The 16,844-nt window shown below is 42.3% G+C and overlaps 1 protein-coding gene across 1 annotated transcript in view; it reads left to right on the forward strand.

Moving 5' to 3' along the window:
• LOC146180717 (uncharacterized) overlaps window positions 1-16,844 on the forward strand; it is a 111,928-nt gene that overhangs the window by 38,213 nt on the left and 56,871 nt on the right. The window contains exons 16-23 of the mRNA XM_084576112.1: window positions 152-419; window positions 1,400-1,582; window positions 6,876-7,097; window positions 7,408-7,484; window positions 9,892-10,085; window positions 13,415-13,608; window positions 14,518-14,647; window positions 16,306-16,443. Of these exons, the coding sequence (XP_084432238.1) occupies window positions 152-419; window positions 1,400-1,582; window positions 6,876-7,097; window positions 7,408-7,484; window positions 9,892-10,085; window positions 13,415-13,608; window positions 14,518-14,647; window positions 16,306-16,443 (1,406 nt within the window). The remainder of the gene's footprint in view (window positions 1-151; window positions 420-1,399; window positions 1,583-6,875; window positions 7,098-7,407; window positions 7,485-9,891; window positions 10,086-13,414; window positions 13,609-14,517; window positions 14,648-16,305; window positions 16,444-16,844) is intronic.

A 16,844-nucleotide genomic window follows, 5' to 3' on the forward strand; every position in this document is an offset into this window, starting at 1 on the left:
AGAACAAACGCGGACATAGCGCCTTCTTTGTTCATCCTGTCCACTCTTGTGCCTTGTATCAACCAATCATGTCTCAACATGCCCAACAGTTGATTGTTTTCAGTTCTAAAGGGACAGCAAGACTGTATTGGTTGGCATCTTCACCCGGCAGGCACTGATCTGACGTTCTCAAGCTATGGCGAGATCCTGGCTGCCTTCGTGGGCCTGTTTATGCCACCCGAGCCACTCTACGAGCTGCTCAAGAACCCGCGGTCGTTCGACGTGACGCGGACCATCCGAATCATAGAGGGGTACCACCAGGTGCCCACCCTGATGGGGTTGCCGCTCAACTGGACCACCAGTGCTACACTGGTGGCATCGTTGAGAACGGAGGCACACCAGACCAGACCAAGCAACCTTGCCGTCAAATTTCACCCAAGGTTCGATGAGTGTGACTTTGTCTGCACCCTGCCCCCTTTTTTAAGGCCTCTATAGGCTCATGGGTTGTAGAAATGTCCGCAGGAATTGTTCGTGTGAACTGATGTTAAAAAAAAATTATCTGTCTCCACCGGGAACCAAACCCCTCCAATCCCCAGCCAAGCGGGCAAACCACTCAGCCACACTGGGCTTGTGAGAAACCAGTTATATTTCTCCTTGTCTAGCATGAGGATAATAGTAGCGATGACAACGGCGATGCAGTCCGTGATAATGATGATAGTGGCAATGACAATGACTGTATTTGGTTGATAATGAGATAGTAGTGATAGTGATGATGACGATAGTAGAGATGATAATGGTGATGCAGTTAGTGAGAACAGTCGTGTAAAGTGGTTTTTGCCATTTTCACTCTTAAGCAGACTTAAGTACAGTCCTGTAATTTTTTGTTTGCAGTGACAGTTCAGATGGGTCATTTTTATCCCAAGAGGATAGCAATGTCAGCATTGTGTAGATGCTTGTAACTGTTTTCATGTGTACCAAGTGCCACTTGTTGGTTCTAAGTGCTTTTCACAAGGAGTATATTGTGCTTGTTTTTGTGTGCTAAAATTTAGTATCTACTTTACTGAAAATTGTTTTACTATCTTTGAACAATAGTGAAGCAGAGGCTTTTCTATTACATGCAAACAGAAACCAGGCATGCAAGAAAAACTTATTTTTAGTCAATATTGGTTTCAGAAACAGTGCTAGCACAGTGCAATCTTAAATCAGTGCAGTGTGGTCACAATCTTTCTTCATTAGTCATTGTACAAAGACAACAAGCACCACCCCATACTGTGTTTACCTTGGCCTGGGTTGGTAGCCTTTGACATACCAAGTGTATTATTTTTCTTTTCTTTAGTTATTGTTCAGACCTAAGCCCTGTAGAATTGTTGTCGTTGTCAAAATAGGCTTCTTATTTTCCTTTTGACTTGTGCAACTGCAGTGGGGCGCTGACCTTCCTGAATCGCATGCTGCTCGACTTCCCGACCAAGACACACATGGGAGTCCAGGCCAACAGCTCAGCTTACACGACAACCCAGCTCAATGCCGAGCTCAACCTCCTACACCAGTCTACTCGCATTGAGCTCGAAATTCCACGGAAAGAACAGAAGATCCTCCAACTTGTGTGAGCTAAAATTGTCAAACTCTGCCTCGCGCCGGTTGCTTTCCTTTCAAAGACCTTTCAGATACATCATGGCACTTTATGTGAGGCGTTGTGTCAGGCCAGCAGTAAAAAAAGAAGAAAACAAAAGAGAGAGAGCATGGTAGGGAGCGCTTAGGATAAAGAAGTCATCTTCTTATACCTGCTTCCTAATTATTTAGTATAGGCATTTCTTAAAGTCTGATTCACTTCGGGATGTCAAACCCCACATACTAGTTAGTATTGGTAATCCTCAACTCGACTGGCCATTTGATGAAAATAATCTAAAGCTTCAACAAAGTGTAAAACTATATGCTTTATTATGAAAAATCTGGGCTTGTTGATATAGTAGAACACTTTTATAGTAAACCCACTCCGACTGGCAGAAACCTTTACTATGTCAGTTATCAGTGATGAAATGGCCTTGAAGATGCTGTCTGGTGATCACATGGCTACTTATCAAGCATGCTTTGTTACTTTATAAAACAGCACTCTAAAATACCTTCCATCCGTCTCTTATAGCCTCTGCGCAGTTTTTTTTTTCTTTCTTTTTTCATTTATAACATTTTTTGTTGTTGTTATTGGTGACACCTTGTAGAAGTACCTCTCTAGCATGAATGTAACATGGCTACAAATACAACTGAGTTTGATTTCATTTAAAAACCAATGCGTTGCATGAACATGGCATCATATTTCACTGTTTCTGTCATTTAAGAGGCAATAATTTCCACCTTAGCCTCATGCCCTGCTCTGCACAGTGCCAAGAATGTTCGGCTGTTTCTTCACTACCTTATTTCTCTCTGCACTTTCATTAATCAGTAAGCATTAAGTGGGTATGTTTTCAAGGTTGTGTCACCAGAAGTTTTTTGGAAGGATTACATTCGAACGAAATGAGGGATAAGAAACTGAATGGTTACACTAGATAAACGATGAAAAATCTCACTGGTGAAAATGTTTGGTACATGCAAATTAATTAATTAGAGCCAATTAAGTCAATCAGACATCATGTGTGTGTCATGTCGCCAGCAGCAGGATCACGTTCGAACGAAACAAGTGATAAGAAAACAAATTATTACTCTAGATAGAGGGTGAATAAATCCTGGTGGGAAAAAATTTGGTGCATGCAGAGAGAGTAATTAGTTAATTAGAGCCAATTAAGTCAGATATTGTGCTTGTCAGGTCGCCAGAAGTTTGTCATACGTTCAAACGAAATGAGTAATTAGAAAAGAATGATTGCACTAGATAGAGGATGAAAAAAACCTCATTGGGAAAAACTTTGGTGCGTGCAGAATAGTTAATTAGTTAATTAGAACCAATTAGCTCAGACATCATGTCTGTCACGTCACAAGTTTGTCAGCAGGATTATGTTCAAACAAAACGAGTTATAAGAAAACAAAGGGTTGCACTAGATTATGGATAAGAAATCTTGCTGGCAAAATAATTGGTTCATGCAATTAGATAATTAATTACCGCCAATTAAGCCAATCAGATGTTGGGTATGTTTTCGCAGACATTTTTCGGCAGGATCATGTTTGAACGAAACAAGTCATAAGAAAACGAATGGGACGATGAAAATAAATCTCACTGGGGAAAAATTTTGCCACGTGTAGAGTGATTAGTTAAATAATTAGAGCCAATTAAGTCAATCAGACATCGAAATAGCCAAGTGGCGTTATGTCGACGTCCAAGGGGAGTCACTTAGTACCCAACTTCCATGGGGTGTGAAGTCATAGTGCGACATCACAAACCGGAAGCCTATTCTTCTTCTTCCATGTCTCTTTTTTTTTTTTTACAAAGGATGCTTATGCATTTGCCCAATGTAGGTGCCAATCTCAAATGTTTTTCACCTTTACTTTCGGAACGGACTGTGCCGTCCTCTTTCCACATTCGTTGCTAGCTTTTTTTTTTTTTTCTACACTCCGCTTACTTTCTTTCATGGCTCCAAAGGTCTGCGCAAAGTTGACCCCTCCTCACAGCTGGTGAGCCCATGATAAAGCCATCTAAACCGATTTCTTTTTTTTTTTTTCGAAAACAAAAATTTGTAGCACGCATGTGGCGGTGTCATTTCATGAGAGGTACATCATCTTGTCCAGAAACACTTTACTGTAATCGATTTTTATCAAAAACAACTTTACTATAAAGGGGAAGAAATGTAGAGTTATCTGTGGAATACAAACTAGGGCTTCAGTTTCACCTTATTATGCCCGAGTTTACTATAGCGCAGTTCTACTCTACATGATTACAAACATTATTGCATATTTAATAAGGACACAGGACTGAAAGCAGAAGCTGGCTTACCAATGCTCGAAGCAATGTCCTCTCTCTCTCTCCTCTTTTCTCTTTTTGGTGTCTTGGGGTACCTTTTATTCAGTTGCCAGCAGGATATAGCAATAACCATTTGCCGAGGAGAAATGGCTGCATCATTCAACGCACTGCTTCAGAGCATCAACAAACGAACAGGAACAAGGCCCAAAGTTTTCACTGCTGCTGCTTGCTGTGAAACAAATGCACTTTCTAAATGTGCATTCCACTCCACGCACTCCTCAACACTCAACAGGATCTTCAACTGTTTTTTTTTTCAGCCCTCTGATTGCTCTTTCAATCTATTTATTTATTATTATTATTATTATTATGATTATTATTATTATTATTATTATTATTATTATTATTATTATTATTATTATTATTATTATTATTATTATTATTATTATTATTATTATTATTATTATTATTATTATTATTAGGACAGCGTTTGTTGGTTTACTATAGATAGGAGATGTTGTTACCAGCTGGAGTCTTTCTTCTGAAAGGAGAAGGGATCATGCTTGCAACGAGACTGTCCGCAAAAAAAAATTTGTGGAGGTTTTACTCTTCTAAACCTAGATACAGAGCCAGAGCTCTGTTTGGCTTGGTTACACTTGTTAAGCTTTCATGTCAAAGGTCGAAAGTCAAAGCCGTCGGAGTAATCGATCAATGCAATGAAAGTCAGGGTCAAAGGTTAAGGTCATTGAGTAATTGTTGAACGCAATTTTAAGTGGCTTACCGAACTTTAAACCAAACTGAAAGTTTCTGACTTCAGGTCAAATTGTCCCACCTGGTGACCTTGGTGAAACCTGACGTAATAGATCTGATCTCTCAGTTGAAAAAGAAAAAATATATTTGAATGCCAAATGTGTGTGTGAGATTATCCTCAAAAGAGCTTACTGCCTAACGTTTAAACATAGGCGGGGAAAAATAAATTTAGGTGAAAGGCAGTCAACTGCAGCATCAGCTAGACCTACCTGAATGTATAGTGGCCACAAATGTCACTTCTGGAAAACCAAACGATAAAAATGACATAGAACAGTCTTAGGGCATAACGTGATGAGGAGGTGCAGTGTGTGACTTCCCAAACGAGTGCTTTTTTATGCGGAGCCATATAGTACAAGCAAAACTAAATGATCAAAGAATCTTTTCAACTACTAGAAGCAGCCTCTAGCCACACATTGGTTCTTTAAATGGGTCATTGCTACTCTGCTTATGCTGTGGTTAGCGCTGCAAAAGGTTATGTTGGTTTTTTTCATTTGCCTTGCTCGCCTCTAGCAGCATGTTACCTTATCATGCGCACTTACTGTTTGCTATGGGAGGCATGATCAGAATGCTCAGGATTGATTACGCTTATGTAGTGCTGTATGCAACGCTTAAGGCTGCGAGTGCTTTAGACATGAAATGCTTTTAGGCTTTTAGCTCCTGTTGGTGGCAACCTTGAGGGGACGTCGAAATAAAGTCGAGAGCCAACATCCAGGGACCGAAATGTGAACATCCAGGCACTGAATGAAATTTCGTGTGCTGAGCTCACTCTCTCAGGTTTCCGTGCCCTCTCCAAGGATGGTGCCACGGTACCACATGTTCATGTGCCACCCTATGCCAGCGGTCAAAGTGGCAATATCTCGAAGAGTGTTTGGCCATTTGGAATCGAGTCTGCTCCGTCATCAGTGCATGGCATTTCTGTTTAGCAGACGATTGTTGTGGGCACTCAGGGAGAACTCGAAGGCGCTGCTTCTCCAACGTTCTTGTCAGGCCAGTATCTCTTCTTGGCTGGATACGCATCTACACCGTTCCGCACTTCACTGCCGTCATCGTCAGGGTAGCTTAAGCCGAGCAGTGAAGCCAGATGAAAGGGAGGGTATGAGGTTTAAGAGAAGTAGGATTGCTTTGCGAATTACAGGTCACGGCAGAAGACTGCTCACCTCTCTTGACAACATCACGATTATGCGGCTGTTCACAAAGGTGACAATGCCTCCGTGGACTGCAACTAAGGCAGGCAGTTGCTTTCCACACAGTTGCAAGCGACCAATTCGATGAGACAAAGAAAGCCTATAAGAACAACTGGCATCGTCTTGTTAGCAGACGGAAAACTCGAAGTATGGTGCGCTGTGCTGCACTAGACGCATTTGTATAGCGTAGCTAGTACCATCGACAGCTAATGTGCTATGCCCGTAACCATGTCATACATCTACTCTTGATTATGGGAGAGGCAGTAATTTTTTTTTTAAAGAGATAGTTCACTGCTGTTTTTAAATCAGTACATGGCAGTTTTTGTGATGCTTTTGTGTTTGAGGTAGTTCAACTGCCTTACCTCTGAAGATTAATATCATCATTGAGTGCAGTTGAGAGAAAAAGCATTCTGATCTTCCACTACTGCCATGTTCACCTGCTCCCATCATCACTGCCAAGCTCAGTTTCATTTTTTTGGCAGGTATAAGCTAAAGAAATTTCAGTTCAGCGCTAGTCTTCCCTTTGTTTGTTACTTTGTGCCTTTTGTCATAACCATATGACAACAGGAGCCAGTTATTTTGACTGCTGAGCATTTTCTTGTGGCGCTAGCATGAGGTAGCATGTGCTCTCACCATCTGTGTCATGTTGATGTGCTTACACTTAGCTGTGAACTGTGGCAATTGCATTGACTTATTTTTTAAAGCTCACGCTGGGTGTTTAGGCGATGTCACTTAGCAGTGTCACTGCCCGCCGGGGTGGCGCAATAGTTAGGGCACTTGACTACTTTACCCAAGCATGCGGGATCAAATCCCGGCCTCGGCGGCTGCTTTTCGGTAAAAACGAAAAGCTAGGCACCCATGTGCTGTGCAATGTCCGTGCACGTTAAAGAACCCCAGGTGGTCGAAATTTCCGGAGCCCTCCACTACGATGTCTCTTATAGCCCAAGTTGCTTTGGGACGTTAAACCCCTCACACCAAGCCAAATCAAATCAGCACCATCATTGTCAAACTTTCTCTCTCAGGCGCACCAATCAACTGATCAAGCATGACCGTATTGAAGAGATGGGCGACTGGAACGTCCAGCGTGTCACCGTTGACTGGTGCACTGGCAGTGCTCTCGGGGGATGGTCTGGCCTGCAGTTCTGTCACGACCGGTCGTATGCCAACGTCACGCACCTGATGCGACCGTGGTTCCTCATGGCAGCACCTGCCAGTTGGCAGTTTGTGCTGAAGCCGTACAGCGAGTAAGCCCATTTGCACTGCATCGATTGTCATTGCTCTTACTCTGCTCCTTAATGCTCAGCATGACCCTGCCTCGGTGCTTTCTGGCCTTTTTACGACTTGGCGAGGAGGCCATGGAGCTGTTTTGTTATTGGTATCATGCATTTGTGTCAGTCAGTGGCTGGAAAAAAATGTTCTATTTCGGAATCCAATTTTCTCGAAGAAAAAGTGGACCTTTTGCTGCCAAAACTAGCATTATTGGGGCCAGAAAGAGCCTAACAAATAGTTGACCTTCACTTAGAACAAGATTGACTTTACTCTCTTATTTTACAGAGAGGTAACATCTGTAGGCATAGATGCTGTTCTTCCATCCAAGCACAGTCAACTCAAGATCGATGTGTTCACAAAAGGTACGCAACAACGCACCTGTAGTATGTTGTTGTTCATACTCACAGAATCTTTGCATTGGTTTGTAACACAGGCCCATTTGAAATTCTTTTCAAGTCATTCTATAATACCTTGCATGTGCTTATTTAATTGGCAGAAGGTAGTCATCCTTTTTGTAAAAGTAACATTAGTCTCAGTTAAAGGTATGTTTTTGTGCTGAAGGCTGCATTTTTTTCTTTTTTGAATTGTTTACGTATCTTCAAGATCAATGAAGACCTGCTACATATTTCAGCGTGGAGGGGCACGTGTCCCAAGTGTACTCATTCATGGTTGCTATCATTTTTGCGTTCTAAGATGGGAAAATTAAGTTTTTTTTTGCTGGGTCGACTCTGTTGGCAATTGATTCTCCGTTTTCATTGTCTGCTGTACTGATGCTGATCACACCTGTGAGATCTGAGTGCTAGTTCTCATGCCCAGCGTTCTTGGTGAACATTTCTTCTGTCCACTTGTCTGCTGCTTTATGGCACTAAACCTGCCCAAACCTCTCAGCGAAGAGACGAAGAGGAACATGGATTAGAGTAGAAACACGCATTAGTGATAGCCTGTTTGACATCAAGAAAGGAAAAAAAAGTTAGCTGTGGTTAGGTTGTGGTTAAACCTCGAGTTACGCAAGAGCAATCTGCATGACTATGCTTAGGTTCGGCTTGAAAGTAAAGACATGACTTTTGCACATAGTAGTTTACTCTATAGTTGCAGCTTTATTTATGCCGTGGCGGAATCACTTCACGTATGAGCACCCCTTGCCTCTCGTCGTTGACCATTCTCATTCGGGTGCAGAAGATTTCTAGTAGTATGACATTGCCTCTACGTCGAACTCCGGGGCACGCCGCAATCACAACGTTTCCATGAACCTTCTGTCCTAGCAACTTGCTGTTGTCGTTCGCCTCAACTAACTACCGAGTTACCTGTCTTCTTGTTTTTCTTCTTCTTCTCCTTTTCCCTTCTTCTTTTTCTTCTTTCTTCGCTCTTCAAACAGGCACGATTAAATGGCGAGACGAAACTGTGGCCCTGGCTACAAAAATGAAAAAATGAAAATCAGTAACACTTCTGATACAGTAAGTAGATTAATCATTGGTCTATCTGGTGTAAGAGAGTGATTACCACAAAGGAGAAAAAAAAATTAATTTGTGTCTATGAGAAGTAACTTGGGGGGCTGATGCTGGGAGGTTTGTTTAGACAGGGTGACCAAGGCTGATTTGCAGACCTGGAGTAGAGGCAGCAGACAGCGACCTTTGCCTTGCAATTGCACGTATTCTAGTGGATGAGTCGTCCTCATTTTCTCTACTTGCAACCTATGTCTCCAAAGCAGATTCTATTATTTTAGAGAGTGTATTACATGTCCAACTGGAAAATGGCCATCTCAGAGCCCTGAGGCGGACCCCAGTGGGAATATCAAGTTGAGCTTTATTGTACAGTTAGTGCCCTCAAGATTGCACACTGGTTATTTTTAGTAAGGATAAGGCTTGGACTGAGTAGAAAATTAAAGGTGAAAAAAAAAAAAAAAAGAAAAATCTGGTAGCAATGCACTAAAAATTTCTTTAAACAGCACTCAGTCGAGTGACTGCTTTACCATCCACAGATAGCTCATTAATTACTTGTGCAGCAGTGCAGGAAGATACGAGAAAGCAAGGTTTTGCTTGATTTGCCTGCTGGTCAGGCAGTCTGTGTGCGGCCACTGTGCAAAGCAGCTGCAGAAGTGCGAACCGAACATAAGCTCCTTTGCAATCTTCTTGACCCCCGAGGCCATCATTCCTGAGAGAAAGGCAAGCAGCACTGAGGGTGGTGGGCATCGTAATGGCACAATCTGCCAATAATCTTTCCTAGCGTCACCTGGTGTTCCAAAGACAGATATGGGGTACACAAAAAGATTTATGGAGAACACCTCTGCCTTTAAGGGTATGACGTGATAGCATAGGCTACCATCCCATATATGAAGCCCCCACTTTAACCGAGACATATTAACCTGCCTGCGTGGCCTATAGGAATAACATGAATGCAAGGGTCCTGACACGCTGATTTTGATATCACCCTCCCTTGTGAAAGGAGGGGCCAGAGTTGGAAGCTACTGCCAAGTTTCTGGTATTATGAGGCCTCATGTAAGTTGCACAAACCATCAAACAGTCAATGCTAGGCCATATCAGCTGCCAGCTACCGTCTGCCAGTGCCGTGCCCATAAATTTTCGCTCACAATGCCGAAACTGACGCCAGTGCCGACATTGGATTTCCTCCGTGACGTGCCCTTTGATGCTACCGCATTAGTAAGAATGGGGCACTTCTGAAAATGGAAACGCTCCCAATTATATTCGTAATCAATCTCTTTTGTTTAATATAGCGTCAGACATCTTATTATTCACCATCTTGCGTCCTCAGGTTCAGCTGTGAAAAACCACTTGACCCTCCAGGATAGAGGCAATGGCTGGTTTGAGATGGCTGTCCCTGACATGCCATTCTTGAGAGCTTCGATGAGAAAGAAGATGACTGACGGCCAGGACGGCAGCAATGCTGTTGCAACAGAATATGTTGTTGGGTATGCACCAGGACAGCAGCTTGTTCTGACCTACGAGGTGAGGAGCCATTGAACAGGTCAACGCTACCCTCACAGCTCCTCACTTCATCCATACTATGGGCTCCATATCAGTTTCTGAATGGTCTGAATAAGGCAAACACATGCACTCTCCTACGCAGATCCCGAGTGCGTGATATCAATATCTGAATCGTCTAAATAAGACAGACACATGCAATCTCCTACGCAGATCCCGAGTGCGTGATTCGGTTTATTTCATGTTTAGTATTTTTGAGTGTCAAGTTGTTTGAAGTGGCATGGGCAAGTTTCAAGGAGCAATTTTGTTACAGAACAAATGATTTTTAGTGTGTGTGTGTTGCTTTTTGTCATGCAGCTGCAAACTAGAGCATAGTACAGTCACTTTTCCAAGAGTCTAAAACCGGAGGTAAAAACAATGGTTGCAGTGTAGTAAATCTAATATGATAACAGCTAACTGTTCATTCTGTAGTGTTAAGCATTGTTTCTGGCTGATATTGGCATTATTTCGCTGCTGGAGATAATTGCAGCAGCTTAGCTTATGTGTAGGACCAGTGTAGGAGCACATAGCATTTGTGAGCCGAGGGTGTTGTTGCTGGCACTTAAAGTCCCAAGACTACTATGTGCCTTCAAGTGGAATGGGAAAGCGGTTTTAAGTAAGTGGACAGCTGTAAAATGGAAAAGCACGGCATGTGCCTGTTTGAACTTCATTACAGCTCAATAATTGCATAGTCATTTCAGAGTTACTGAGAACAGATAGACAATTTGAAAATAAAGTATTGAAGCTCTATGCAGGTGTATTTTTCTGTGAAAATAGTGAGGAGGAGTTACGTGTTGTGACAGGCTACTGGATAAGAGCAATGTTTAGCAGGTAACTGTAGATATCGAGAGGTGGGAAGGCAGTCGTAAGTTGATGTAGAGGCAGGGGCAGGTAAATTTTCATTGCACAACACCTGCCTATGCTGAACTGCTTCGAGTAGATATTTCACATACATATGTGCACTCTTGGCTGCATTTTGTGGCTACCTCTGGAAGGCAGTTTGAGCACAAGCATTAGAACATTGGACACCTGTTGCTTTTGAATTGAGTTGACTGTCTTATATTTGTGCCTAAACTAAGATAAAGAATACTGAGACAGTATTCTTTTATCAAAGTATGCAATGAAAATGCATATTTAGTTGTGCCATGCAGAGGCAAACGTTGCGCTCTGGCAAGTGTGCATTCTTTTCGTGCTTTGCCTGCTTTTCTTTTTGGCTTCATCGACCAACGCATCAGGCAGGTATGCACTAGCCCCAGGTAATTTATTCATTCATGTCAAACTGTGCCCCCCCCCCCCTTTTTGCACATTTCCTATTCTCCTGCACATATTCAATGGGGCAGCCGCTTTCCTTCAGGGGCGGCATCATGTTGTTCAAGAACACTATCATCACATCACCCTGGCAGTATGCAGTAAAAATTAGCTATTCAGAATCTGGCGCAGCTGCTATACTCCTAATAGAACTCGCGGAGCCGTGCTCACTTATGGTTCAGCCATGTTATGTCTGAGGCCTGTGCTCTACATGGCATTAATCTATCACCACTGCTCAGCACTTTATGTGGCGCACCATTGGTGGACCTGTCCAGTCACTTTGTGCAGTGCAAAACAAGACAAAAATATTTGATTTTATTTTTCACGCTGAGGGTTAAAATTTCTTACGGGTGCTTTTCTTATAAAAAGAAGCCTGTTTAGAAGAAACGTGTGCCTCTCTCTCACACTTAATCCTTTGAGTGCCACTTCCGAGTACAGTTAAAACTCGACCAATCGAAGTTGAGGCGAGCTACGAATCATTTCGTTAAATCAGGTACTTCGTTACATTGCGGGAAGCATTTTTCGATCAGTTAATGCTATACATTCGAGCCAGTATCCAGACAGCATGAAATTTGCAAAGCATAAATGCTCCGAAAATGAAATTGCGGCCAGTGGAAAGGATCGACACCGCTGGAACCTATGAAAAGAAGCAACGAAAATTGCTACCTCAGCAGGATGGACCCCAGGGGACCACAGACTTATTCTCCACCAAAGAAGTCTCTGATCTTTGCTTGCATGCGTTTTGTATGCAACGACTACATGGATTTTTCTTAAGTCTCGAATGTGTCGAGGGCACTTTATGCCTTTCTCATGTGTTCTGGCAAACTTGCCGCAGCAGGTTTCAATTTAACAACTGACCTGGTGTCAACAAGCGACACGCAGCGTTTTCACCGATAAGCGTCATCTTATGAATTCAACTCAATATAACTCTCGTATTACACCGCATAGTTTGGTAAAAGTGAGAAGTCGCTTTGCGAAATTACTGTTGGCTTGCTGCGAATGCATTTTGGTCATTTTCTAAACGATAGACCATACTAGACTTTTCCCCCTTCATTTTTCGGCAAAAAGCTCTTTAAATGGGGAGAGATAGCAACTTGGCTTCATTATTTCGAGTTAGTCAAAGCACTGGACAGACAGTATGGGCGTCTGAGGGAGAATTGGGATACTATTTTTATTAAATTGGGAATTTCGTAAAATTGGTTTTTTTTTAAATTGAGTTTTGACCGTATACTCGTGTTGCCTTTTTAACTCACTCCTTGTCACTCCCAATGCTACTCGGGTAAAAGAAAATATCACAGGTACCTTGCGCCGTCTATAGAGAGGCCACATAGACATATAGAACTTGTTGGGTAAATCTAAAATAACAAATAGAGCAGACATTTCTGGATCCGTGTCATCATTATCATCAGCAGCACGTCGTTTCGTTGTCGTCGCAACAGTGAAGCCATGGTCTAGAGCACTGTAGCTGGTTCGAGTAAGTGAGCCAGGTGCGTGCGTGCCTTGACGAATAAAATATCCAGGAATTTTTCGTGAATTCTGACTCATATGCAAGTGACAACAAACAATGAGGCAGCTCAGCTTAACGACTTATCAAGCGATGACAGCGAGGAAGAGTCCGTGCCACTTAAGAATACAAGCAAGATGAAACCTGATGAGTGGAATAAATAATAGCATCATAGTGCATTACTAGTGTAAAATTTTCTCTCAGCTAAGATGCAAGAAACGAGCATGCAAAAGAAGATCTGGCAAAGAGTAAGGAGCGGGCAGAAAACAAAACTCATCAGTGAAAGGGTTAAGGCGCAATCGTTTGTTGAATACTGATGATATGTTACTTTTTGCATTACTGCCACCCAAATGTTTTCACTGTCACAGCGAAATGTGTCTCAGTTTTGCTCCACATTCTCTTTGAAACCTAAAGCACTGTGGGTATGAATGTTTCACGCTTATAATGTGACCCTAACTATGCCGAGGTGCCCCCAGTATATTTACGTGGTGGCCCATCGCAGGATCGGTTGAAAGAAGAGCAGCGGTCAAAGCCAGCAAAGGAAGCCAACAAGATTCCCACGACGCAGACTATCACGGTCAGCGTGAGGCAACGGTCACTTAACTTGCACACCGGATCCAACATGTACGGTCTCTCCTGGAATGTGAACACACAGCCTTCTGGGGTCAAACAGGAACTGAAGATTAACTTTGAAAGGTTTGTTTTGTGTCTCATGATTCCATTCCTTCAAAAACCCCTTTTCAAAGGTCATGGAGAGAGCGAATATTTATTGGTAGGCTTGTTAACACAAGGCAGGATGTGCCTTCACCCTTCACTAGACATAATCTGACAGATTATAATTATTCCAACACCCTCCCCCCCCCTTTTTTTTAGCATTCTCAAAAACTTGTCATTTCCTATATTGTACTTAATGGTGCAAGAAACCATTTAGGAGGTGAAACTCCCGTCAGCGCGAGCGAGCGCGGGTGACCAGATAAGGTCACAATTGTATGCGCAGACGGCACAGACCATGATGAGGCCGTATGAAGTGGTGGCGGCATGTGGCGCATCATTGAAGCTGCAGCGAAAGAAAAAAAAAATTAGAGGGTCTCTTAGATGTCTCTTAAGAGGAGAATGATAAAAGCCTACCCTTCCTCTCCTATCATTTTCCTCATTGTTTGCCTTTTATCGGGGTCCGTTGCAGTGCTGCATATAATTATAATTAGTTTACAGGAAAGGAAAGGTGCAGTATCTGTCACACTTTCTCCGACAAGTGTGCGTTTGGATGGTACGCCATTGGGGCATTCCTTGGCACGCGTTCAAGTGTGGGATTGTAGATGGCAGGAATGCTGGACAAGATGAGACTTCCTTTATTGACGGTAATTTCTTTCCAGGCCGCCAGGCTCTGCCAGCATGATAGTGGCTCTGCGGGCTTGTGACCTTTTCTGGTCGCCGCAATTTCCATTCCTAAAGGTTTCTTGCTCTGTGGCTTACTGCAGATCCCTATTGATGACTATGCTGCTTATACCTGTCTTTCACACGTGGGCAGCAAAACTGTAGGTTCCCGGAGATGTAGTCGTGTGAAGCTGGGGGTTCTGTGTGAATTCCTTCTTTTTCTTATTGCAGGGGCCCCGGAAGCAGCGTGGCATGGCTGAGAGAATTTCTGGCAGACGAGTTCTTCACTGAAGATGCCTCAGGTGGATGGGTGAATTTTCTCATGCACTGGAAGGCACCCACAACTATTGGCAAGCAGAAGGTGGGTGATATAGTGATAGTTCTGAAACACATGCACTTTAATAAGGGTGGCATTTAGCAACTGAAAATTTTGTAGTATTGATGGAGGCCCGTTACATCCAGGTTTGTTGGTACTAGTTGATTCAAGATTAATACGGGATCAAACTTGTGCTTTATCCAGTTACAAAAAATCTGATTCAGTCAGCTAACTATCACAGGTATTGGCTGCAAGCAGTTCTGGATTTATTTATTGCGCTGCTTTTTCCTGTTTTGAATTCCAATTGTCATGTTTGGCTATTTATTTTTTTGGTCTGGTGATGTCTGTTGAAAACATGCCTTTTTAATTGGCATATTTATTTATAGGATATTACAGGGAGGTAATGATCAATACGCACAAAGGAAATAACATGTACTAAATATTTTAAATATGACAGAATAAAATAACAAATGTATTGAGTTGGAATTATATAAACACCATCTCGAAAAAGCTGCTATGCTGCTGCAAATGCATAGAAAGCAAAAATGCATATACAGGGGTGTGTAGAACGGGCTGGCAACATTTTAGCATTCATTAAAGTATTCGTCGAGACTTATCTGAAGTCCTATATGCTATATCCAGAAGTGAACTAAATATATAGGTGCAAATTTTTGTGTCATGTTTGGATGTGAATGAGCACGGTGTATAAATGAGGACACTTTTAAAGTTGTCAGTCCAGACACGTCAGTTTCTATGTGCTAATAAATATTTGCTTTCCTGCTTACAATAAATAGTACTATATTCAGTCCGCAACAAGACAAAGCATGCATGCATATATAAATTGAAAAAGAAATTGAAAAAGGGATCTTTTCTTTCCTTTTAGGGGAAAACAGGAAGGAGGAAAGTTTAATTTATACTGTATTGTTAGGGGCTCTATTTGAAATGTGCTCTGACTGCAACTGGAAGAGTAGCTACTAGATTCAAGTCATTGATTTACACTGAAAGGAAAGTCTTTCACTCTTTCAAAGTTGAAGCTGCAGCCTCATAACATTGAATGCTTTGTGCTGTTTGGATTTCAATAACAGGGAGTTGACTGTATTAAAAACCGCCTTCTGTAGTTTTGCTTCCAGATTTTTAAACCTTTTAAGGCGGAAGCCTTCAATGCCTCATCGTTGTAAGCAGTTGTCGACAGAAATGTCACGCTTTTCAATTGGTTGAACTGGTCATGACGTCACAGTGCACGAATTTCAAACGGTGCCATTTGTACTTTGGTAAATCATTAGTTAACGAAATTAGCCTAATTAACCTAATTATGGTAATTAAATTATAAAGTTTTTTAAGTGTGGTCATAGTCAAGCGAGGGTGTACTTACAATTGAGCAAAGTGATAGTCAATTGCACTAATTAGCATAGTAGTGCTATTTGGCAATTTGTGCAAGTTTGTGCTTGCTGAACAGGAACTACGGTTTACTGATAAGTATGTCTTGTACTGGTAGTTGACTGAAGTACAATACACTAATTAGCTAATTAGTGTGCTTGTGCTAAATAGGCAATTGGTGAAAGTTTACGCTCACAAAATTGGGACTTTGGGTTACCAGTAATTACGTCTTACTGTTGAATGGCACCTGTCTAATTATGGCTTGTCTTGAAGCACTTTAGTGAGTCAAAGTGCCACCTGAATTTTTCTCTTTTGTGTACATGCAGGTGATGCGCACGTCACACAGTCACATTGCCACTCCAAAGACCTTGCTCGACCTCACAACCCACTTCCTGGAGTCTCGGTCTCGACACCTCCTGCACGTCAACATCACAAAAATGGAGAAAGCAACACAGAGGCTGCTGGTAAATTGACGCTTTTATGTCAACATCTTGCAGCAACTCCGATAAACGATACTGGTGCGCCACTGGCCCACTATTTCATCCTTGAATTAACTACCAGCGACATAGGGCTCCACATATCGGGAGTCCTGGCACTGTGCCCTAATTTTAGGGTGCCTCCGATGCAAGTTTATCAAAAATGCATCAGTTGCATGTGGGGTCACGTGCTTTGATTCAAAAGCTTCAATAAAACTACGCTGAATTCAGTTCTAGTCGAGAGAGGTCAGTATGCACGACATGCATGCCACAGCTAGTAGGCTGTCGAATAGCAATTTACACCCGATCAGAGGGAGAAAGCTAGCAAGATGTGGAAGGCAGGAGTGTGGCAAGATAATGTAATATTGAATTAAGTAGTGAATTTATCT

This window comes from Amblyomma maculatum, chromosome 8, assembly GCF_055883805.1.
Source record: "Amblyomma maculatum isolate TAMU_Amacu chromosome 8, ASM5588380v1, whole genome shotgun sequence".
Classification (NCBI taxonomy): domain Eukaryota; kingdom Metazoa; phylum Arthropoda; class Arachnida; order Ixodida; family Ixodidae; genus Amblyomma; species Amblyomma maculatum.